Source organism: Rutidosis leptorrhynchoides, chromosome 1 (assembly GCF_046630445.1).
Source record: "Rutidosis leptorrhynchoides isolate AG116_Rl617_1_P2 chromosome 1, CSIRO_AGI_Rlap_v1, whole genome shotgun sequence".
Taxonomy (NCBI): Eukaryota; Viridiplantae; Streptophyta; class Magnoliopsida; order Asterales; family Asteraceae; genus Rutidosis; species Rutidosis leptorrhynchoides.
Window position 1 is genome coordinate 467,224,615 of NC_092333.1, and position 26,564 is coordinate 467,251,178.

The following is a 26,564-nucleotide window of genomic DNA, read 5'->3' on the forward strand; positions in this document are numbered from 1 at the left end:
TCGAGTCATAGGGTACATTGGTGAGTCTAGACTACAACCGGCATATAGACTTGAAGTAGGAATTACTTGACTACTTGTGCATTTATACTCGAACGCTTCTACTCATATCTACTCTTAGTTCATCTTAATCTCACGTTGTTTAATTTGATTGACACGCCACCTTGACTATATGAAATGATGTCGAATGCACATATGAATCAGGGTAATATAATTTCCGGGATTATATTACGGTGACTCATATGAACGTTCCGACATTGTGGCATAAAGAATTTAAGGCGAGTCAAGAAAAATTTTCTCTCTATCTTTATTCCATATCACGGTTAGTATTATTTAGAATACTAACCAACGGTATTCTTTTGTTTTGAAGGAACAATGCCTCCTCGCCGTGCGCCACGCCGTGAAACTCCCGAACAAGCTCTACAACGCATGATAGCCACCACCGTAGATGCGGCCATGGCCGGTCACTCATCCAACAACAATAATAATAACAACCACAACAACAACAACAACAACAACAATGGAGCCGGTAACTCAAACGAGGGATGCTCCTATAAAGCTTTCATGGGGTGCAAGCCTCACACTTTCGATGGAACCGGAGGACCGGTTGCTCTCACTCGATGGTTTGAGCAAACGAAAGCCGTTTTTAGCATAAGCGGTTGTCGGGACCAAGACAAGGTCAAGTACTCCACTCACACTTTCTCCGGCGTCACTCTCACTTGGTGGAACACCTATGTACAATCGGTGGGTACCGATGAAGCCCACGCTCTCTCTTGGTCCGATTTGAAAGGAAAGATGATCACAGAATACTTTCCGCGCGAGGAAACCCGAAAGCTTGAACAAGAGCTAAGAACTCTAAAAGCGGTCGGAAACGATCTCAAGGCCTATAATCAACGATTTTATGAACTAGCCTTGATGTGCCCAAACCTTGTGAACCCCGAGTCTTTAAGGGTTGAACTTTACATGGATGGTCTTCCAAAGAGCATCAAACACGGAGTAATGTCATCCAAACCCCCTAATCATCAAGAAGCTTTGAACATGGCCCGCAAATTGATAGAGACGGTGGACGAAATCGTAGTACCGGCACCTAAAGCCGAGGACAAGTCGGGTAATAACAAAAAAAAATGGGAAGCTCCCCAATCAAGCAACAACAACTTTGCCAAGAAATCTTTCACCTCCGACGGCAAGAAGGGTTATGCCGAAAATCTACCTCTTTGCAACAAATGCAACAAACATCACTTTGGCGAATGTAGTAAGCTAATTTGCCATCGGTGCCAAGGAATTGGTCATAAGGCCAACGATTGTAAAAGTGCCACTCCCGTCGCTCGAAAGTGGCCCAATGCACCAAAGACGGGCACTTGTTACGAATGTGGCCAAACGGGTCATTATAGAAATGCATGCCCAAAGAAGAAAGATAACCCCAACACGCGCGGCCGAGCTTTCAACATCAACACCGAGGAAGCCCGGGATGACACTGAACTAGTCACGAGTACGTTTCTTCTCAACAATTCTTATGTCTCTTGCTTATTCGATTCGGGTGCCGATAAATGCTTTGTATCCAAGACTTTGACTCATTCTTTTAGCACTACACCTCTTCCATTAGATACCACTTATACCATTGAAGTGGCTAACGGGAAACTATTAAGTGCCGACACATATTACCGGGGGTGTACGTTAAACATTTTGGGTAAGGAATTTGAAATTGACTTGATACCCATGGAACTAGGAAGCTTTGATGTAATAATCGGTATGAATTGGTTAGTCAAAACGAAATCTCACATCCTTTGTGATCTTAACGCAATCCGAATTCCTATCGAGAATGGTGAACCTTTGATTGTTTATGGCGATAAGAGTTGCACCAGACTCAACCTCGTTTCGTGCCTTAAAGTTAGAAAACTACTCCGTAAGGGTTGTTTTGTGATCCTTGCCCACGTTAAGAAAGTCGAGTCCGATGAGAAGCATATCGATGATGTGCCAATTGTTAGTGACTTTTCCGATGTATTTCCCGACGAATTGCTGGGTCTTCCGCCTCATCGACCGGTAGAATTCCAAATCGATCTTATTCCGGGAGCCGCACCCGTAGCACGTGCACCGTATAGACTTGCTCCATCCGAAATGCAAGAATTGCAAAGTCAAATCCAAGAACTACTTAACCGTGGTTTTATCCAACCTAGCCATTCACCATGGGGCGCTCCGATTTTGTTTGTTAAAAAGAAAGACAGATCCCTACGAATGTGCATTGATTATCGTGAACTAAATAAATTGACGGTTAAGAACCGATATCCTCTTCCTCACATCGATGACCTCTTTGATCAACTACAAGGGTCTTGTATATATTCGAAAATCGATCTCCGCTCGGGTTATCATCAATTAAGGGTTAAGGGGGAAGATGTCTCCAAAACCGCTTTCCGAACTCGTTATGGTAGTTATGAATTCCTTGTCATGCCATTTGGTCTCACTAACGCACCGGCGGTGTTCATGGATCTTATGAACCGCGTGTGCAAACCGTATCTCGATAAATTCATTATTGTATTCATCGATGACATATTGATCTATTCTAAAAATGAAGAAGAGCACGAACAACATCTCCGACTTGTGCTTGAACTCTTGAGACAAGAACGACTTTATGCCAAATTCTCCAAGTGTGAATTTTGGTTGAAGGAAGTTCAATTTCTTGGTCATGTTGTAAGTGATCAAGGTATTAAAGTCGATCCCACGAAAATCGAAGCCATTAGTAAATGGGAGACTCCTACTACTCCTACTCACATTCGTCAATTCTTGGGTCTCGCCGGGTACTATCGTAGATTCATCAAAAACTTCTCTTTGGTTGCACGTCCTCTAACCGCATTAACTCACAAGGGAAAGAAATTCATTTGGGCGACCGAACAAGAATCCGCATTTCAAATCTTGAAAACAAAGCTAACCACCGCTCCTATCTTGTCACTTCCCGAAGGCAATGATGATTTTGTTGTATATTGCGATGCCTCGAAACATGGTTTTGGGTGTGTATTGATGCAACGGAAGAAAGTCATTGCTTATGCCTCTCGACAACTAAAAATTCATGAACGGAATTACACGACTCATGATCTCGAACTCGGAGTCGTTGTCTTTGCACTTAAAATGTGGAGACACTATCTTTATGGAACCAAGAGTACTATCTTCACCGATCACAAAAGCCTTCAACACATCTTCGATCAAAAGCAACTAAACATGAGACAACGACGGTGGATTGAAACTTTGAACGATTACGATTGCGAGCTTCGTTACCATCCCGGGAAGGCAAACGTAGTAGCCGATGCCTTAAGTCGAAAAGAAAGAACGGTGCCTCTTCGTGTCCGAGCTTTAAACATCACCATTCACACCAACCTCAATAGTCAAATTCGTGTAGCCCAAGACGAAGCTCTCAAGGATGAAAACATCTCTCTCGAACACTTGAACGTCCTCACCTCTCAATTCGAAGTTAAAGAAACCGGACTCCGATATTTCGCCGGAAGAATTTGGGTACCTAGTTATGGGAACTTGCGAAGCCTTATTTTAGACGAAGCCCATAAGTCAAGATATTCGATTCACCCCGGTGCCAATAAGATGTACCACGACCTCAAAGAACAATATTGGTGGCCGAACATTAAAAGGGACGTCGCTACTTATGTTGGAAAGTGCCTAACTTGCTCCAAAGTCAAAACCGAACATCAAAGACCGTCCGGACTACTTCAACAACCCGAAATCCCACAATGGAAATGGGAAAGGATAACGATGGATTTTATCACCAAACTACCAAAGACGGTTGGCGGTTATGATACTATTTGGGTCATTGTTGACCGACTCACTAAATCCGCGCACTTCCTAGCCAAGAAGGAAACCGACAACATGGAGAAACTCGCACAACTCTACATCAAAGAAATCGTAGCCCGACACGGTATACCCTTATCGATTATCTCCGACCGAGATGGCCGTTTTGTTTCTAGATTTTGGCGTACTTTGCAAGAAGCATTGGGAACGCGTTTAGACATGAGCACCGCATATCATCCACAAACCGACGGACAAAGCAAACGCACAATTCAAACCTTGGAAGACATGCTACGAGCTTGCGTTGTCGACTTTGGAAAAGCTTGGGATAAGCACTTGCCTCTCGCCGAATTCTCCTACAACAATAGTTATCACGCGAGTATTAATGCCGCACCATTCGAAGCATTATATGGCCGAAAATGTCGTTCTCCTCTTTGTTGGGCCGAAGTAGGCGACAAACAAATCACCGGTCCTGAACTTATTCATGAAACAACCGAGAAGATCGTTCAAATCCGAGATAGGCTTAGGACGGCCCGTAGTCGTCAAAAGAGCTATACCGACACTAGACGCAACGACCTCGAATTCCAAGTCGGTGATCGCGTAATGTTAAAAGTCGCACCTTGGAAAGGTGTAATTCGTTTCGGGAAACGCGGGAAGCTAAATCCGCGGTATATTGGTCCTTTCGAAATCTTGGAGCGTGTTGGAACCGTTGCTTATCGTTTAGATCTTCCGCCTCAACTGAGTTCCGTTCATCCTACTTTCCATGTATCTAACTTGAAAAAGTGTTTAGCCGAACCCGAACTCGTCATCCCTCTCGAGGAGCTTACTATCGATGACAAACTTCACTTTGTGGAGGAACCGGTTGAAATTGTGGACATCTCCGTCAAAACGTTAAAACAAAGCCGAATTCCAATTGTCAAGGTCCGTTGGAATGCCAAAAGGGGACCCGAGTTTACTTGGGAAAGACAAGATCAAATGCAAAGGAAGTATCCTCATCTATTCGTGAATTCGGAAACGCAAGATCTCGAGGAAGAAACAACGACTACTACGCCTACTTAAATTTCGGGACGAAATTTCTTTTAAGGAGTAGGTAATGTAACATCCCGCCTTTTTCCGGTTACTTTCCGTTTAACTATTTTAAAGTCCGTTATATATTTATAACCTCTCCCGTTAATACGCGTTTTAAATTATCTCGTTTAGGTAATTCACGCACCCGAACGAAAGTTGAGGGACTAAACTTGAAAAGGGATCAAACCCTTGACTAGGTCAAAGGGTCAAACCCCTTTCACCCATTCATTCTCATCCTCATCTTTTACTACTTCCAAATCCTCTCAACATTCAATCCTTAATTCATCATCTAAATCCGATTTTGGAGGCTAACATCAAAACAAATTACATATTTGAAATCCTCTCTTCATTCTCTACGTTTTGATACTAATTTCATCTCGATTGGGTAACTTTCTAAAAACTCTAAATTTCATAATCTTAGTGTTCTTGACTTAAAAGTGTGTTAATTAGTGTCTATGGCTCATTGTGATGTCGTATATGTAAATAGTATGCTCGATCTTGTGATTTGACATAACTAGCATGAACTTGAAAAAGTGTTTGTTAAATCTTTGATTTTGGATGATGAAATGTGTTTAGATGTTAATGTTTGTATGTTCAAAGTGTTAGTTACTTCATTAGCTTCGTTTTGGTGTGTTGATTGACATGAAACCTTACATTAACATGATTATTGATTTTGAGATTTTGGTTAGGGTTTGATAGGCTTAATATGAACTTTTGATGCATCAAATGCTATGAAATGTTGTTGATAAGTGTTTAGTTGCAATGTGTGTTTGATTACCTTTAAAACGGCATATCATATGTGTGAATTGGTTTCCCGAAACTTAAAATGCATTTGATGAACTTGAAACATTGATTTTGAACGTTTAACGATCCTTCGACGAGGTTTTTGTTGTCTTAAATGATGAACTTGATTTAGGAAATGTATCTAGTTGTGTTCCTTGTCAAAAGAGCTTTTCGATGATATAAGATACATGTCTTGGTTGTTTGCGGATCATAAAATGTGTTAGTTTGGTTTTTGGTTCGTGCACTTAGGAGTTTCTGCATCAGACTTGAATACCAATCTGGACGCCGTCCAGATCCTTGGACGCCGTCCCAGATTACAAAGCTGGACGCCGTCCAGATCTTTGGACGCCGTCCCAGCCTTCAAAGCTGGACGCCGTCCAAACAATCTGGACGCCGTCCAGATACACTGACAGGCTTCTGTCTTCGTTGGTCATTTTTCGAAAAATGTTTACTATGCTACGCACCTCCGATTCACATATAACTTGTTCTAACGTGCTCATATATGATTAAAAACCTCAGATAAATAGTTCGGGACCCGACCCGAACGTGTTGACTTTTTCGTTGACTTTGACCCGACCAAGTTGACTTTTAATCAAACTTAACCAAATGTTTGTGCAAATCGTTCTAACATGCTTTTATACTCGTATCTTGCATGAAATATGACAATTTGACTCACATGTTGTAGTATTCGAGTCGTAACGAGCCATAGGACTAATTGAACATCTTTGACCTATCGTGTTTACCGTTATTGATACAACCTATTGTTTAGGTCAAGACTAGCATTGTTCTTTGCACACGTTTACTTGTTGAAGTATTTTACTACTCGTGCACTCAAGGTGAGATCATAGTCCCACTTTTACACTTTTGAAACTTATATTTGGGATGAGAAAACATAAACGTTCCTTTTTAACTAAGTGAACACAAGTACAGGAAAACAAACATTCTACATACGAGTTTAGAACAAAAATCCTCAATTCGATTATCATTAGTTACACTTGCCGGGTGTAAGCGAGAACTTATGTTATATGGCCATATGGGTTTGACAAACCCTCATTCAAACGGTTCGCTACAGTTTACGAATGAAATATATTTTCGAGAAACAGTGTATGTTCTAACACTAAGGTGATGGGGTTCTATGGAAGAAATGTTAAGCATTGATAATTGGGTGCTCATGATAACAAATTTTTGGAATGGTTAACTATTATTGAAATGTTATAAATCTTGTGGTTCATTTGTACTTACTTACTTAAACCTATGATTTCACCAACGTTTTCGTTGACAGATTTCTATGTTTTTCTCAGGTCCTTGAACGATACATGATACATGCTTCCGCTCATTATTTTGATACTTGCATTGGATGTTGAGTATATATGCATACATGGAGCGTCTTTTGACTACTTTTAAATTGTGTCGCATAAGTTTCATTTGTACTTATAACTTTGTAACGTAACTTGTGGTGGAACTATTCTTGTAAACTTTGAACAATCTTTACATTTGAAATGAATGCGACATATCTTTTGGTCAAACGTTGTTTTAAAGACTTATGACCACGTAACGGGACCTAAGTAGACGGCGCCGTCAATGACGATTTTGTCGGGTCGCTACAAAAAACATAAACCGAAACTTACCAAGATGGGAGGAGAATTCCGATGGGATTCGCCGCCTACCACCATCACAGGAAAGAAGCCGACAACGATCATCGGAGAGGGAGTGAAGATGTGAGAGACCCATTAGACCCAATAGACACCGGAAACACCGTAGCCAACCCAAAAACCAACCAAAACCCAGATCCCGAGGAGAACCACTTGGAATCGCCGCCTGGACGTCAGTAGGAGACCGGAGAAGAAAAAACAACGTAGGACATCACCGGAGAAGAAACAGATCGAGGTTGCATTTATTCCTACAAAAAGCAGTAAATCCGGAGTCTAGCACTGGATCTACAAACCGGTGAAGAAGGGTGAACGAAAGAGGTAAGTGTCGGCTATAAAAAGGATTCCGACAAGAAAGTAGGTGAAAGGCGATGAGGGTTGAGGGAGTTTACCAGAGAGATTTTTTTTTTTTTTTTTCAAGACAAGGAATTTATTTTCTACCGGTTATTGATATTGATACAGTGATTTAATGTTTCTATTTTTTAACCAAACCCTCAACTTGTGTTAACCTTGACATCATGTTTTCCTTTGAAAATCTACTAGACCCACTTCGAAAGAGTCAGATGCCGGAATATTACCTTCACCTCGTGTTATTAGTTATTACCTATGGGTTCAATTTTTGTTAAAAAAAACAAATTCGTGAGTTATGTGAGATGTTCGTTTATGTTAGATGTTCCTTTATGTTATTTCATTTAACATTAACGAAAGCTGAAGTTTGTTTAATTATAAGGATGAACAAAAAAGTGAGTGTGATAGAGTGTTTACATTAAGTCATTAACACAAAAAACCGTCAACTTAGGGATCGTGCGCTACGGGAACTCAATATCAATGTTAGGAAGAAACCAATGCACATCTTGCATCGTTTTTAACTTTATGGAATCGAGCGTGGGGGTAACAGCTCTATGGAGACTTTTTTTTTTTTTTTTGGTGAATATGGTATACTATACTTCAGTTAACTTTTAGCCCGTATATTTTTGTTTATGTCATTTAAGTCCCTGCCACTTAAAAACATTTTTTGATTTGGGGATCCTATACTTTTCATAATTACGTGGAGATTCCAAATATTTAACAGACGTTCACATGCTGGCACGTGAGGGTAGTTTTGGTATTTCATAAAAGATCATATATTCCTTAGTAAAAACTTGTACCATATACAATACTACTCGTACCATCCTCCTTAGTAAAAACTTGTACCATATACAATACTAAGAAGGTCATCCAGTGAAGTACATACTCATGGACCTCATATCCACCTTTTCAACCCATCTTCAAACAGAACAATATGAAATTGATTTAGGGTTTTACCAAATCATTCAATTCGCTAAGTTGCATTTGCAATTGAAACAAAAGATACGGAATCTCATATACGATACAGAGTAAGTATAATTCATATGCATACGATTAATTTTATAAAGCAAACCTTCTCTTGTTCACGAAAATATTAGTGTTCTCCTCCTATATATAACGCCGTTCATCAGTCATCACCAATAATTCATATACTCTCATTCGATTGATTTGCAGGCCATCGATTTGCAGGTTCAAGTCGAAAAAGTCTCCGGAGACCTCCGATGCTTGCAACCCTTGCCGGGAGTACGTTTGGAGCTTTGCGATACTTTCGTGTTCCTTCTTCATTTCAATTTGTATCCAACTGCAGTTCATATTCGTCGGTCTTCAAGGTCCGTGCCCTAATTTCAGTAATGGATTCGATCAACAATTATGATAGAAACAGCCATAGAAGCTCATCGTTTTCCACATCTGCTGCTCGTTCTTCTGGAAGGTACCACATTGACTTAAATCTAGCATAATTAATAATAAGCATCAATTACTAAAATTTGTATGTTTTTATATATAGTGCATGTTATGTGTTTGATGAAATGCTCAAGTGAATCCACATGCCAAAGTTAGTGTAAATTAGAATTGTATTAAGGGAAAAATGTTTGAAAATACATTAAACTTTCATCAAATTACTATTGTATGCATCTAACTTTCAAATCTCATATTGTATACATTCAACTATATAAATTATTCTATTGTATGCATCCAACCTGTTATAGAAGGTGACTTTACAGGTAATCTCAATTTTATTTTTAAACATTTACATTATTAGTCCCTTCTATTTGTAAACCCTAATTTCGTTGGTCCCATGTAACTTATTACCCTAATTTCTTTAACTTGCTTCTTTACCTTCATTCATCTTCATCTTCATCTATTCATCATCATTGAATTTTATGTAATTAAATTTAAGCACTTTATCAAAACAGAAGACATGTTTACCAAACACATCAAAGCCAATTAGGAGAAAATTAGGGATGAACTCTCAAAATCTTTTACTTAGTTCTCATCGTTTACAGCAAAACCAATACTACTTTATTACAGCAAGACCACTGTATTCTTGTTGTTTCAATTAATTTACATTTCTTGCTCTAGTTTCACTCCAATTAACCAATTTGTTTAAAGCAAAACCAACACCTTTTCCCATCTTTTACAGCAAAACCAACAGATTTTTCAATTGTTACAGCAAGACCCTGTTCCAACCACACGGTTTCATTACCAATTTGTGGGTTTCGATTCAGCAACCAGACAACGCTTCATCATTTAAAAAACTTTAACCCCATTTTGTGGGTTTCGATTTCGGCCTCCATGTCAGACCACATCACCGCCATGAACGGATATTGAACACGGGAAACATGTACATCAGATCTGGTGGTGGGTTTCGGTTTGTACACAGGTTCTGGGTTTTGATTTGTACAACATTCATATCTGAACAAAAAAAGATGACGATGGCTTTCAGAGATTTAGAGATTTTTTTTTATATATTTATTTTTGGTGTTTTCTTTATGATTATGAAATCATAAACCTTTCGACATGAGTGTTTTTCATATCCATTTGTATCACTTTGGGCTTAATTTGGTTAACTGGAAGGATGTGGGTTTTGAAGATTTTTTATAAGGAAGAAAATACAATGGTGATGAACAGGGGTAAATATAAGAAGAAAGGGGAATTATTATTTGTAGTTTGCTTATGATATCCTATTACAGATAACGCAACTGTTTAAGAGTGAATTGGATTTCAGAATCAGAGATACCCAAATAAAATCACTCAAAAATGCGTGATTAATTGGATCTGTATGTATGATAAATTGAAATCTGGATGTTTGTTTCATTGTTGAATTTTGAGAGTTCATCTCTAATTCTTCTTAATTAGGTTTGATATGTTTGGTAAACAAGTCTATATCATTCTCTAATTTTTTATTCCCAAATCTAAATTGAAATCGACGATGCTTTACAGTATTAAAATCAAATACTCCATACAGTTTAATACAAACAACAAATGAAATATACCTTTTATTACCTTCTGAGAAATTTGGTAGAAAGATGAAGATGAAGATTTAACGGGAAAATTTAACGGTTGTTAAGTTAAGGGACCAATCATGTAACTTTTTCTACATATTGACCAGCTACCTGAGCTATAAGTAATTTAATACATACAATAGTAGAGATTTGATAGTTTAATGAATACAATAGAATATTTGAAAGTTGAATGCATACAATAGGAAATTAGTGAAAGTTCGATGCATTTTCAAACAATTTTCCCTTGTATTAGCTAAGCGGGGAACTGTGGAGGCACGTCAATTTATATTGTACAACTTTTACATAGCTATTGTGATGGTGATTGAATAGATAATGCAAATACTTAGGGTAACCAAAAGTTTACTGTGTGCATTCCAAATAAACAACACGAGTTTATCTTTCGTAGTATAATTAACAAACCTCTAAAATTTCATCATCTCTGTAAAACATAATTAAGCTATATAACATCAGCACCCTAATTTAGTTCTATCGATAATGATAGATTTGGTAGCAAAATCCACTACAAAATAGAATAATCTAAGATCCATAAGAATAAGAACATAATAAAGTCGTAACATTAGTTTGCATGTTTAGATTTGTAGTTCACTAAGAGAGATGAATGCACACTTTTATATAACATCTTTTATTTTTCCACAAAAATAGATGAACCAATACGCCGTTTGCTCATGTGCGCTTCATTAGTGAGGTATTTGGGAGGTGAGATTACCCAATCATTCTGCTTCAGTAAAATCAATAACCACAATCCACCAATTAGGAGAAAACCAATCCCTCTGGTCCACATTAACATTGTATTTAAGTCCTGCCCATTTTGACCAATAATTAGCAAAGTGGCATTATAATATTGACCCATTTGGATCTCTTCTAATAATTGATTTTGCCCAAACAAACCCCAAGCTTCAACTTAATAATACCGAAGGTTACCCAATGCCATCTACTCTTGGTCAATAATGCAACAACAACGACAATACCCAATCACATGAATGTGAGGTCTGTGGAGGTGAGATGTAGACAATCATTCCTCATTCCCTAGAATAAAATAGATTATAGATTATAGATGATAATAACTTGAGCATAAATTTTCATAGTTACAGATGAAAATCATTACATTTATTACAAAAGATTAATTTATGAACTTCCTCATGAAGGTTAGGTCACTGGTGTGTGGTATAAAAAGTACGAAAAGAGTGGCACAGTTAGAATTCAAATATGGAAAAGTTATACGAGTAATTTTGTTGCTTCACTATTATGTCCAGAATGCTTTAATGTCAAATGTGTATGTGAGCTAATTTAATTGTCCTTTTCTGTTTATAGCAAATGAAATATACAGCGAACAGAAGAATTGCTTTAATCCTATTATGATCAAATATGTGGTTTCTTATATTCTATATATAAGGTTGCATATATGAAAACCACATATTTTTCTATGCCCGTGATCAAGTTTATAGATTTCACACGTGCTATACTCATATTGATTAGTTTGGTTGATGGCTTTTCTTTTGAACCCCTTTTTTGCCATGTCAAGTTAAATTAGAAGAAATAACTGCAAACTATCATCCATTTAACAACCGGGTTTGTTTAGCTATATTCTGAAAGACAAAAAAAGTTTTTCTGCTTATCAAAGTATATATGGTTTTTCAGAAAAGATTTAGCAAAAGAAAGAAATGAATCCAATTTGTTGAAGCTACTTGAAGTTTATTCCTAAAATACCATTGGATGTACATGTACAAAAGAGGAAAATAAAGTACTAGAGAGGTGGAAATTTAGTATATACACGACGTACACTATAATTGATGAGTTGAGTCGACAAAAGCATTTTTTTAGGAAGCTCATGTTAAGAGTTTTCTGATAGATTAATATACAATATAATTATAATATATATAATTTTTAGAAGCTGATGTATATATATATATGTGTGTGGCAGTGGTGGAGGAAGAGGTTCTGAAAACGGAAGGTCAAGAGGGCGAGGTGGAGGCGGTGGACAAGATAGAATTGATGCTCTTGGAAGGCTCTTGTAAGTATAATGTTTTTTTTTTTTTTTTTTTTTTTTTTTTAATTTATTTATTTATTTATTTATTAATAAACAATAGATAGGGATTTACTTTATGGAAATGGAATTTAATATCACTGATTTACTTTCGGCGTAAATCTTTCTGTCACTTGATTAGACGGTTTCGTTGTAGAAAATCTAAAATGTGAGTCATTATACATGTAATGGCACAAAGTAGGATTTGATTACATCTCGGACATCTGTTAAGTTTCCATTGTTAGTAAATTGATGTTAATCTAATATCAAATCATAAACATCTGTTAAGCTTCCATTTTTGCAGATGATATGAACTCATTTTTGTTTCAGGACTCGAATATTAAGGCATATGGCATCTGAACTGAGCTTAAATATGAGGAATGATGGGTATGTTAAGGTTCAAGATTTATTGAGGCTCAACCTTAAAACGTTCACCAATGTTCCAATAAGTAATCATACGATTGATGATATTAAAGAGGTTTGCCCCCACTAAAGTTTGTTGTAATTCTTATACTTAATTCTTTTATTTTTTCCTTATTTTGTTTTAATTTATTTTAGGCTGTCAGAAGAGATAATAAACAACGGTTTGGTTTGCTTGAAGAAAACGGAGAGCTTTTAATTCGTGCAAACCAAGGTCATACTGTAACGGTAATTCGTCTTAAAATTTACATTTAAAATTATTTACATTTTTCTTGATAATAATACTCTATTTGGGGCAAATTTAATACATTTTCTGATTTATGATCTCATTTCCCTTAGTTTCCTTTTTTGTTACGTTCGTAAGATCTATTTGTTTGGTTTGCAGTTGGTTGAGACAGAAAGTTTACTTAAGCCCATACTTTCGGCCGAAGAATATCCTGGTAAACTCATTCAACCTGGCACGCATTTGACAATCTACTTTATGTCTGTTTCTTTTGTTGACGATGTTTGTTTTTTGATGTCCAGTTTGTGTACATGGTACGTACAGAAAGAATCTAAAGTCTATATTGGAGGGTGGTCTTAAACGCATGCAGAGGTTACATGTCCATTTCTCTTGCGGCTTACCAACCGATGGTGAAGTAATCAGTGGTAATCTTTTCAATTCTTGCACAATATAAGCAGTGGCGGATCCAGGGAAAATTTTCACCGGGGGCGAATTTTTTTTTAAAACGTAAGGATTTTTTTTTTTGACAAAATATAGAGGTTTTGGGGCAAAATATAGAGTTTTTTGAGCAAAATTTAGAGGTTTTTGAGCAAAATACGAAGGTTTTGGGGCGAAATATGGAAGTTTTTGGGCAAAATATGAAGGGTTTGGGGCAAAAAAAATATTCCACCAGGGGCAAAATTGAAAAACCGAAAAAATTTGCACTAAAATTTCGAAATCCACCGGGTGCGGGCGCCCCCCTTTATAACACATTGGATCCGCCTCTGAATATAAGCATCAAGTTATTTCCACTTTAATCTTTCAAGCTATTGGTGAGATTGAAAATGCTATAAATTGTGAATAAGTTGATAAATTTTGGTGATACATTATGCAAATTTGTTATTGCAGGTATGAGGAGGGATGTCAACATCTTGATCTTTCTTGATATCAGAAAAGCTCTTGAAGGTACTTCTTTAACATTTAGAGTTATGTTAATAATTATAATAACTATACATACGAGAATTGCAATTAGTTTCATTTGGATTATCATCCTTTTTGCATTCCATTATTACGAGGATATATTTACATATATACTTCTTTCACGAGTTGAAAGTAACTGGATATCAGTTTTGGCTAACAAAGATTAGATTTTATGGTTTTTGCAGGGGGAATGAAGCTTTACATTTCAGAAAACAAGGTGATACTAACAGAAGGTTTTAATGGTGTTGTACCTGTTAAGTATTTCGAGAGGATAGAATCGTGGCCTGATAGGAAGCTTATACCTTTTGAGTCTTGAGACGTATGTGTCACCTAAACCGCCTCAACATTCTCCTTCAACAAGAATTTAAAACTTGAATCGACATTTGATCTTGGAGTCATCAGTATAAACAGTGTCTTCTAAAAATGGGATAATTCTCATTGTATGTTATTTTCTTATTTACTGAAACCAACTTCACCTTCAAATATAATTGCTTCCTAATTTGTAAGCCGTGTGTATTTAGCATGTTAGACCCACCACCAGAGGCTCATTATGCATCTTATCTTCAAATGGCATAGAGGCGGAGCTAGAACTGGTTGATGTCACATAATAACACTTAAATATATCAAGTATGATTAAGGGTATGTTTGATAAACCAGTTGGTAGTTGATAGGTTGTAGCTTTTTAAATGTATGAAAAAGTGATGGGAGTTTTTTCTAAAACATTAGTTGTAGGAGGTTTTAGCTTGTAACTTTTTCAATCCGTCTAAAAACTTCTACTTTAAATCAAAGGTTTTTTTTTATTTAAATAAAAGTTTTTCATAGAAGCTGGAAGTTATAAACTATAAAAAACTCCTTGCTAAACATACCATAAGTATTCATTTACTTTCTAAGAGAAATGTCTCGTAAGATAATATTTTGTAGATAAGAAATTAATTAATAGAATAATTGGAGTGAATAAATGGACCAAATAAAATGAATTGTTTTACCGGTATTGAAAAATGAATTGCGAGTTAATGGAAAATCATAATTTTTGAGGGAATTGATTTATATTCAATCTTACCCATTTAGTTAAAAGCATTAGCCTCATACCGTTTGAAAAAGAATAAACTTCATTTCTTAAACGGTGCCAATCAAACTTTTTATCTCTAAGACCGTCCACAGAAACTGAGGCCACCAAACCGCGAATGACCATTGCTTCTCTATTATCATATTCGAGCAGATGAAATCCGAAATGCCAAAACGAAACGGAACCAGCTTCTAATGCAAACTGTTAAGAGATAGAACCATTTTTAGTTGAAGAGATACTGAAAAAAACTGGAGTTGATCGTTTAAGGGAGCACTATCCACCTGATATAGGTCCAACATCAGTTTGGGTGAAGTACCGAAAGGATCATGCTACTCAACTAAATTTGTCCGGCCATTTATTTTGGAGAATAAATTGCGTAAAGTTTGTTTATTTTTTAAATCGATTCATGTTTTTTTTTTTATTTTTTTTTTTTTACATGAAGTGAGGTTATGTATCTAATTTAATATTATTTTTTTTATTTTTCGTCATTTTATATTTGTTATAGAAATTATTAAGAAAAGGAAAGAAGGGTTTACAAGGGGACCAAATTTCGGTATTTATTTGTGAAATATTGAGCATATGAATTATTATGAAGCGTAATAATCAAAAAATAATTGTGTTAGAAACTAATTTTTTATTGAAATTAAATCTTTATAGATTTTGCATTTGTGCGTCTTTGAACATAGACAAGATAGACGATCGCCTAGGGCCCAAAAATGTTGAAGGGCCCAAATTTTTTAATATATATATATATATATATATATATATATATATATATATATATATATATATATATATATATATATATATATATATATATAAGCATGTCTTGATAACTTTTTTCGTATTGATAAATTTTAATATTATATGTTTTTCTGTATATAAAATTTTAACGTGTACAGGAGCCCATTTTTATTTTCACCTTGGGCCTTCGAATTGTTGAGACGGCCCTGCATTTGTACTATAATTTGATTGCACGATTAATTATGTTAATTGTACTTTCATGGTAGGCTTTGCGATTATGTGATGTGCTATATAATGCAACAAAACTATCGGGCATTTGCAATCTTTTATTTATTTTTATTTTTTTTGTATTTCTTAAAGAAGTTTTTTGGTTCATTTAATGAATTTTAACGAGTGCCCAAATCTTGGTTCACCCACTACTCTATGGTCATTTTTAAAGCAGTTAATGTATAAGGATTATCTAACTTGTGGCTTAACGTTAAGGGTATTCATCGGTTCGATTTTTGGTTTTTCGGTTTATTCAGTTCAGTTTTGAAACTTATAAAAAAATCAAAACGAAACCAAATTTAAATATCAAAAGCATAACCAAAACCGAACAGAAAACCGAATTTGATTTCGGTTTGGTTTCGGTTAAAACCTAAAATCACTAAAAATAAAAATCCTAACCAGCATAAACTTACATATAAATTAGGAATAACGGTTATGAAATTAATTTAATTATACAGGGTATATAACATGTTTATTGTTTAATAAAAATATAATAATACATCAAACATAATATAAATATATAAATATAAATATGTTTTAATATGTTATTAATTTGAATTCGGTTTTTAATTCGGTTTTCAGTTAACCGAATCGAAAACCAAACCGAAAACCGAATTACAAATTTGGTTTCGGTTTCGATCGATCCGAAAACCATTTAAAAAATTCGGTTTGGTTTCTTTTGGTTTGGATTCAATTCGATATTCGGTTTGAAACCAAATGGTGCACACCCCAACTTAACGTGACAGAAGTTAAGAATTATTTATTGCATAAAATTTGCCCTGAATATTATGAATTATAACAAATATATATATGTAAAAATGGAAATTGATAAGTTTATTAAATGACTTTAATATTAATTCTGGAAAGTTTTATTGTATTAAATAAAGCTTATGTTATGACCTAAGAGCAAGAGTTAGCCAAGCCCTAATTAATATGATTTCAATAATTTCGATTTACAAACTCAATACATGATATTCATTAATGGCAAATATCTCTAAACCTTTATAAAGAAAAAGAGGGCTATATTTCACTCATAATAATCTATCACTTGCTTGTCATAAGCAAACCTATAAGTTCAATTCAGTGTTGCATTTAAGGTAGTAATTCGGCTTTCAAAATATCTCTCATAAGTGATGCTCGAACAGGGGCCAATTCCACTTGTTGTCCATCTACAGATGGTTTTATTACCTTTATGAACACTATGTTATAGACTATGGTGAATATAAGTAGTGCAAAAAATGCATACGGTAGAAATGATCCTGTATCTTCAACTTGAACGTCATTTGCATCTCTTAGATCGTACGGGTTGGAAGCTGCAATCATTTATGAACGTATTAGGCACGTGACTATAGATGCACGCTTTGAAAAAATAATTAACGTATTGGATAACTAGGGAAAGTGTCAGAAACAGTCACAAGATAAAGATAATCTAGTTAGGTCGCGTATATCTTAGTAATACTCGCTCTCTTCGGGTAGTCTGAATGGGAAAAACCTTATACATGTACCAGTTTATCTCAATGAAAGAGCTCAATTGGTTTACAAGTATATAGAAAACAACGCAAAACAAAACTATATAAAAAAAATTATGAAAACATTATATGGTTGAGTATATGCAAAGATAAGAGGCAACATTATATTAATCCTTTTTCTGTAGACAAAATTCTCAATTTAACCGATAAATTAACATTTTTTTTTATCATCTGTCTAATTCAGGTAATAAATAACAAGAGTTGACGAATTTGCACTCGAAGATTAAGCCTTTAAATCAATAAGCTTGAAATCTTTAATTTTTTAACTAATCATAACTAATTTAGGGAATTAACAATAAGTTCTTATAGTTAAAGTACCTTGAGTTTTAGGAGCAGGGTTGGGTTGTTTTTGAGAGATGGAGTCAAGTTGTAGGTCAAGTTTGCGGAGAGCTTCACGGGCAGTTTCCATGTCGATTTCATAATCTGAATTGCTGTCTGGGGCAGCTCGATTCGGAACCAAATTACCCCTTTTCTTCCATTCGCAACATCTGTAGAATCCAAATTGATGATTAGATGGGGGACTATTAGATAGAAGTGGTTGAAGTTTGAGCATAGAAAACATCATCACAAAAGGGTTTGTGATAAAAGTGGATAAGCTTTTTTGTATATGGCGGGAAGTAACTGAATATGCGGTTGTAAAAGTGGGCCAAAACGTAAGGTGGACTGGATAATGTTAATGCCAAAGTTGGCCCAGTTACTTATGAATAAATCAAAAGTTAATATCTACGGGGTCAGTCATATGTTGATGTATGAAGTGGCTTAGAAAGGAAATAGGTTTAACGTCGTCCATAGTGAGCTTTTAATAGGTCTTAAGAATAATTTACAGCTTGTATCTTGTTAAACCAACCCACCGACCCAACCATTTTGACACCTCTAACCATGAGTGTTGGAAATTAGTGATGAATGTAGAAATGCTTTCTTAGAGCACCAGGAGTCGATGCAATTTTTCACCGTCGAAGGAATTTAACGCCGGCGACGGCTGTTTCGTCGACTCCGGTTCGGCGTTAAATCGGCGTTAAATGAGTTTAACGGTGGCCACCGTTACCCACCCAACGCTGTTTCTACTTCTTTTTCCTTTTTTTTTTTCTTCTTTTCTTTCTTTTTTCCTTTTGTTATTTGATGTTGTTTCGGTGTGTTTTTTGATTTTTGCAGGTGCGTTTCAGTTAGGAAGAAGAAGAATATGGAGTAAATAATTAGTATAAATAATAAATAATTAGGTTTAAAAATTGGTTAAAAAATGGGCCAAATTAGTGGGCTTACATTTATTTTTATAGTTGGGTTAAATTCTCTTTAAATATTTATAATTTATAATAATTATAAATATTACTAACTAAAAGTATTATTTATTTTTATAGTTTATAATTAATAATCATATTAAATAAATAATAGATAAGAGTATAAAAAAAATAAGTTAAATAATATTATTAAAAGTATTAAAAAAATAATTAAATAATGATTTAATACTGAGATTTAACACTGAACCATTTCCCCTGTTTTGGCTTCAGTGTTAAATCCAGTGTTAAATTTAACACTGAGATTTAACACCGAACGACTCCCCGTGCTCTATCTAACAAAGAAATGTTTTACCTATCTGAGTTGCAAGTTAGTGATGTATGTCCCCAACAAAAGCTAACATACATGTCAGATATTATCCCAATTCCAACCATTTTTCAATTAGAGACCTTTTTAGCCACTAAAATGAAATCAGAATCCTTTGTGGTCAAATTTTTTTTTTTTTTTTTTTTTTTTGATATATCCTTTGTTGAGAAAAAGTGACCATTACATTACATTTTTGGGCAATTGGCCCTTTAATTAAAACACTAGTATTGACAAATACATAGATATCTAAATACACAATGGCTATATTTAGATCGTTGTTTAAAAGAGAGCTTTAGAAATGATATCATATTGTTGTTTTACATATATATAACACAGTTAGATAAAGTTTTGCACATAATTTGTTTGTGAAATAGACTTTTCAGTTGTAAAGGACATATGTGAAGATAGTATTGCTCAAAAACTGACAAAGCTTCAACAGCCACATACTTCACCAATCACAAAATTACTTATCATTCCAGACCTATCCTTACTCTTTTGGCATCACATCTTGCAACCGTATGCCTTCTTTTAACATATACTTTAGTACATTGCTATAATCTAGTGTTTTTTGTCCTCTTCTAAAATAAATATCTAAAGCACTTGTATTCAAGGTTGCAAAATTCGCTATCGGGGATTAATCGGTCGGGACTTCTGAGTAATCGACAATTCGGAGATTAATCGGGGATCAATCGGTCAGGACTTTGAATGAGTAATCGGCAATTCGGAGATTAATCGGATTTTACTGTATACATTTAAATATTAAATTTAAAAATTATATGTGTAAATATAGAGGAAACCATAAACATAAACATATATTTTAACATAATTGTCTATAATTGTTTATTTTATTCAAAAACTCTAAAATTGTAGCTTAAATTTATGTTAAAATGTTGATCAATTTTGAATATGACCTTGATTAGCATATTCAATTTTGACTTATCGATCGACGTTGACCGATTAGTTAAACGGATTTTGAGAAATCAGAACGGATCGTTCTTAAAAATGAGTAATTGTAATTAATTGGAGTTTTTTTTTTTTTACAACAGTGCTTGTATTGATTAGTACTTCTCTTTTGTGTGGCCCACTTTCCATGCTCACTCGAAGCTTAACATAAGTAGATAACTTCACCCAATTTCAACACAAGTAGATAACTTCACCCAATTTCAATGGCTTATGTTCATCCCCAATCCATTCAACACATAATAGTAATCCATTCAAGAGATGAAACACAACCACCTTTATTTTCAAATAAATACAGAATTACAACACTAACTACAATCTTGTTGGTATTATTATAGTAACATGTAAAGATGTAAATGTAATGTATTTGATACCGATTTGAAAATGACATCCCTACAATTTTAACAACACAAAAAGGTGATAATAGTCACCTATAAAGGAGTAATGTTTTATTCCGAAGTGGGGAACCAAAAGTAACAACAATAATGATAATGTAAAACATTTGAAAGTCTGAATTTCTTATCTTACATGAATATAAAACTAGGATTTTATAATAAAGTGTCATTATGCGGTTTAAAAATTGTACATTACTCAAAAGAACACCTCAATGAAAACCAAACATATCAAAATACCAAAACTTGGGTGAAAATTACATTTCAATCAATCTTGTTACAATTTCAGTTCTTCTCTTCCGATCTTTGTTCAATTTTGCAGGCAAGGTGTTCGATGAAAAGCATCAAAGACTAAAAACCAACCTCTTATTTCTTCATCTGACCATTACAAATCAACAACTTTAACATCAGATTCAAACCAAACCCTAAAGTACCGATTTAGCTGCTTCGATCACAGCTTCAGCAGTAATACCATACTCCTTATAAATCTTCGATGCAGGTGCACTCGACCCCCATTTATCAATCCCAATTGCCTTCCCTTTACTTCCCACAATTTTCCCCCATCCAAAAGTGGACCCCGCTTCAATGCTGACACGTGCGGTTACCGATGACGGAAGAACACCCTCCTTGTACTCATCCGATTGTTCCTCAAAAAGCTCCCATGAAACAAACGACACAACCCTAACCGTTTTCCCTTCCTTTCTTAGTTCATCACCAGCTTTAGCTGCGATCTCGAGTTCCGAACCGGTCCCGATCAAGATAACATCGGGCTTATTACCCGTCGAATTGTCACTTATCGTGTACCCTCCCTTTGCAGTTCCTTCAATCGAAGTTCCAGCTAAGTTAGGCAGTTTTTGCCTAGAAAGTGCAAGAATCGAGGGGCGTTTTCGACTTTCTACAGCAACTTTATAAGCTCCGGCTGTTTCGTTACCGTCAGCTGGGCGGAACATTAAGATATTGGGCATGGCCCGGAAACTGGCTAAGTGTTCGATGGGTTGATGGGTCGGCCCGTCTTCTCCTAACCCAATAGAGTCATGGGTCATAACGTATATGACTCCGGCTTCTGATAAAGCTGAGATTCTCATTGCACCACGCATGTAATCGGTGAAGACGAAAAATGTAGCACAGTACGGGACGAAACCGGGGCTGTGGAGTGCGATTCCGTTACAAATGGCGCCCATACCGTGTTCACGAACACCGAACCGGATGTTGCGTTCTTCGGGGGTGGATTTTTGGAAGTCGCCGAACATTTTCATTAGTGTCATGTTTGATGATGCCAGGTCAGCACTTCCACCTACGAGACCCGGGAGAACGGGTGCTAATGCGTTAAGCATTGTTTGTGAGAGGTTTCTTGTTGCATCACCGGGTACTTCTGGGGTGTATGTCTGAAAAAAAAAAAAAAAAAAAAAAAGATAAATTTAAAAAAAATAATAATAAAATAAAAAATTTGTATAAAAAAAGTAAGTTATGAGGGTTTGAGAAGAATATGCAGATAGAAGTAGTGAATTTGAAGATACTTACAGGAAGAGCCTTTTCCCATCCATTAGGTAATACACCATCAGCAATAGACTTCAATTCGGCCGCATCGGCGGCGTACTTTTTCTCGTACTCTGCAAATTTAGCGTTCCATTCGGCTTCAAGAGCTGCACCTTCGGGCGTATGGCGGCTCCAGTGCCTGAAAAATTTGTAATCAAAATTAACAAACCCTAATTCAGAATTTCATACTGATTATAGGTGGATATTTCAATTCATTTACAGATAAGCTGACCCATTTGGGATATTTTTTATCTCTAGTGGGTAGAATTGACTTTAGAAGGAAATGGGTCATACGGGTTGTTTAGAAAACTTGTAATTATTGGATACACTAGTTATTTAGAAAGTTTCAGGCAAGCATGAATTGTCTTGAACAATAGCATAAAATCACCTGTAACCCACCCACCCATTTTGCCACCTACAAGATCGACTGAAAAATACAAAAAAGGTAGAAGCTTTAAGACATATTACTTACTTCTTCACATCGTCTGGAACATGGAATGGCTCGTAAGGCCATCCAAGGTTTTGTCTGGTTGCATCTACTTCTTTAGCACCCAAAGCTGCTCCATGTACACTGTATGAATTCGCCTTATTTGGTGATCCAAAACCAATTGTTGTTGTTACCTGCAAATTAACACATATTATCACCAAACTCCAAAAAAAAAAAAAGCTACTAAATTTCCCTCAGGTTTCCAAATTCATATAACCACTAACCTTAATCAAGGTGGGCTTATCAGTCACGGATTTAGCTTCCTTAATGGCGGCACGAATCTCATCATAACCGGTGTTACCGTTCTTAACCCAGATGATATGCCACCCAAGAGCCTCGAAACGTTTGTCGACATTCTCGGTGAATGCGATTTCTGTGTCACCGTCAATTGAGATATGGTTGTCATCGTAGAAAGCAATCAGCTTGCCGAGTCCCCAATGACCAGCAAGTGAACAAGCTTCGTTTGCAATTCCTTCCATTTGACAACCATCTCCAAGAATACAGTATCTGAATAAAAACACAAACTTTATATTAATATCATTGGACTTGTAAATTACCAAAAAAAAAAAAAAAAAAAAAAAAAAAAGATTTTTGGAATCTTACGTGTAATGGTCAACAATCTCAGCATCGGGTTTGTTGTATCGGGCAGCCAAATGCTTCTCAGCAAGAGCAAGACCAACAGCATTGGCAATACCTTGACCAAGAGGACCTGTAATCATAATAATTGAATAAACGCTTATAAACAAAATTGTTTTTTAAAAATTGATCATTGATACATATACAGGAACAAACCGGTAGTAACTTCAATTCCAGGAGTTTCAAAGTTTTCGGGATGGCCGGGTGTTTTGCTTCCCCATTGACGAAATTGCTTCAAGTCCTCTTCCTATTATAATAGTACATGACATATGACATATTAGTATTAGTATCAAAAGTATAAATTAAACTAACTTAATTACTAAGTCATACATCATTAATTAAAGGAACACATTTCTAACTTGGATTGATTGATTCTTAGATCAATTAATCATAAAGTTTAGGATCCAGCAAAGTCAATAACTTCATTACTATACAGCATACCAAGCATACTAAAAACAAACCTTTTACTCATATAAAGTCAAACCTCAGATCCCATAAATGTTACATGTCTCCAAACACAAGCACCATCACCAAAAGTTTAATATAGCAAACTACAGATAACTTATTTTGCCATAAAACTACAAAATCTTTTTTGCCTAAAAACAGATCCAAAAACAAAATCCACTCCACTGAGACATTTCATCAAACACATGACAGACATAATCAATGAAACAGATCAAACATGAACAAAATCTTAAACCTTTTAATAGTAAAACCAAAATTTCAACATAATCAGATACTAAGATTAAAAAACAATAAAAAAAAACATAGATATCATCGAAAATTGAGAAATTGACTTACTAGGACTGAATCATAACCAGCAAGGTGTAACAGAGCATACTGAAGCATACAACCATGTCCGGCGGATAAAACAAAGCGATCCCTATTAAACCAATACGGGTTCTTCGGGTTATATCTCATAACCTCATCGTACAAAATATGACCCATGGGTGCACAACCCATGGGCAAACCAGGATGACCCGAATTCGCTTTCTCAACAGCATCAATTGCCAAAAACCTAATTGTATTCACGGACTTATCAACCAAAGCAGTATCAGTCTTATCTAGTGTCTCTACGACCGCGTTTTTTATCACGCGCGTGAAATTCACGCGTTGGCGCGTGACAGCACGTGTTGATGAACTTGCGGTGGCTTTGAGGCCGGAAAAGGTTGGGATTGAGAGTGTGGGTTGTTGGACGGCTGCAGAGGTGGTGGTGGTAGAGCCATGGCGGGGAACGGTGGTGTAGAGAGCGGCTTGAGAGAGAGTGAGAGAGGTTGAAGAAGCCATGGCTCTGTTTTTTTAGAGAGAGAAAGTGGTAGAGAGAGAGTGATATCGTTGGGTCTGATATAGATATAGATATAGAGCTGAAATGAAGGTGTGGATTTTTATTTATAATTTTTTAAGGATGAAAAAAATGGAGAGATTGGAGAGGGGTGGTTGAGGTGAAATGGGGAGAGATGGAGCGTTGGATGAGGTACGTGAGATGATCAGAGCCGTTGATTGAGGGTAGGAAATGAATGTCTGCCCTTCAACAGCTAAGTTGGTATTTGGACATTTGGATTGTTTTGATCTTGTTAGAATGGTTTAGAGGTATATGCCATTTTTTAATATTTAATATTTTATTTTTTGAAAAAAAATAAATTAGAATAGATTTAAAGTGTTAAAAGTTATTACGGAGTATATACATACTTCAACAATCTAATTGAAAAAATTCAACGATCTATAGGTACAACGGATCTATGTAGGTACAAATTATTGACTATTGACTATTGACTATTGACCACAATTTCAGCACAAATTGCACAAATGCTACATAGAAAAAAACAACTGATGTTGAACACAAACAACATGGTGAATGTTTGTGACAACCTATTGAAAACATGTCAAGAAATCGAGAGAAGTATTCCATGTGAAACTGAAGAAATCAGTCATCTGAGAATTCCAAACCACTTTAAACTATCAACAAAAAATCACCGAAATCCTAAATAAACCTAAAGAAGCTAAAAGTTGTCGATGTCTCTTACCCAAACCACAAGCTAAACTTAAAGAAGATAAACCAAAACCACAACCAATAAAAAAGGGGAAAGTTGCTCGTGACAACTCCACCGAAGCAAACCGCAAAATGAAATTTTAGAACGGAAAATGAAATGCAGTGTCGCTAACGACAATGGGAACGGCTTGAATTGAAAAATTAGTTTAGAACGGAAAATCAAGAAATAACACGGCGTAAGAAATCAAAACGATCTATAGACGACGTTGAAGATGCTCTATCTGATATAAATGGAAACGACAATTCCAAAATGAAAAATTAAACCGACATACTAAACGAGATGAAAAAACAAAATCACCGCAAACTTTGTTCAAAATCTACAAAATTACCATATGAATACATATTATTTTTAACATAACAGTGATATGATATGGGTTTATTGCAAATTTGAGTCAAAATCTATATTTTAATAACTCCGTGAATTTACGAGAGTTAGTGTCATATACTCCGTAACATTTATTAAATGAAAAAAAAAAACCAAAAAAAAAAATTCCATTATCTTGAATAGGCTAATCAATAGTAACTAGAAATAGAACTTTGATTGAGCCGATAGTACAAAGTACAAATTGTGATTTTTGACTCCCAATTTTATTCAAAGTACTAGATTATGATTTTTCTTGAAAGGTAAACTCGCAAATTCTACACGAACAATTTCATAAATATATACATTTTTGTCTATCACATTACTCGAACATATAATCTCAAAGTTGAAATGATCACCACTCGGTAGGTCAAAAGTCAATGACTAAGTAAAAGATAATGATAACATTTAATGTTGCCTTCTATATTTTCGTTTTTAGAATTGATATTTCCAAACATGTATTTGATAGATCCAAATAGATTTACTAAACTGACCTTAATGATATGTTACACAAATTTCTTGGTACAATTAATTGGAGAGTATTTATTGGGAAAAAGCAACAAATGTTTGTGGATCTATCAATTTAAAGCTTGGAAATATCACCTCCCTTTTTCATACTTACATTAGTTAATGATATATGGCATACGTCTCCAAAAC

General features: G+C 35.5%; 3 protein-coding genes across 3 annotated transcripts; 1 reads left to right on the forward strand and 2 right to left on the reverse strand.

The window, feature by feature from the left end:
- The first annotated feature begins 8,810 nt into the window (after nt 1-8,810).
- LOC139874488 (uncharacterized) lies at nt 8,811-14,786 on the forward strand. Its single transcript, XM_071861916.1, has 8 exons — nt 8,811-9,059; nt 12,578-12,665; nt 13,008-13,155; nt 13,236-13,325; nt 13,483-13,537; nt 13,623-13,745; nt 14,209-14,265; nt 14,466-14,786. Exons 1-8 carry the CDS (start codon nt 8,852-8,854, stop codon nt 14,594-14,596), a joined length of 900 nt encoding a protein of 299 aa, XP_071718017.1. The 5' UTR covers nt 8,811-8,851; the 3' UTR covers nt 14,597-14,786.
- A 2,484-nt stretch (nt 14,787-17,270) lies between these two features.
- Nucleotides 17,271-18,484, reverse strand: LOC139874491 (uncharacterized). The gene is made up of 2 exons (XM_071861919.1): nt 18,205-18,484; nt 17,271-17,670 (listed from the first exon to the last, which is right to left on the reverse strand). Exons 1-2 carry the CDS (start codon nt 18,449-18,451, stop codon nt 17,450-17,452), a joined length of 468 nt encoding a protein of 155 aa, XP_071718020.1. The 5' UTR covers nt 18,452-18,484; the 3' UTR covers nt 17,271-17,449.
- Nucleotides 18,485-20,869: 2,385 nt separating this feature from the next.
- Nucleotides 20,870-24,853, reverse strand: LOC139886615 (transketolase, chloroplastic-like). Its single transcript, XM_071870530.1, has 7 exons — nt 24,298-24,853; nt 23,653-23,743; nt 23,464-23,569; nt 23,085-23,367; nt 22,846-22,994; nt 22,359-22,512; nt 20,870-22,222 (listed from the first exon to the last, which is right to left on the reverse strand). The coding sequence occupies exons 1-7, from the start codon at nt 24,781-24,783 to the stop codon at nt 21,263-21,265; spliced, it is 2,229 nt and encodes a 742-aa protein (XP_071726631.1). The 5' UTR covers nt 24,784-24,853; the 3' UTR covers nt 20,870-21,262.
- Nucleotides 24,854-26,564: the final 1,711 nt, after the last annotated feature.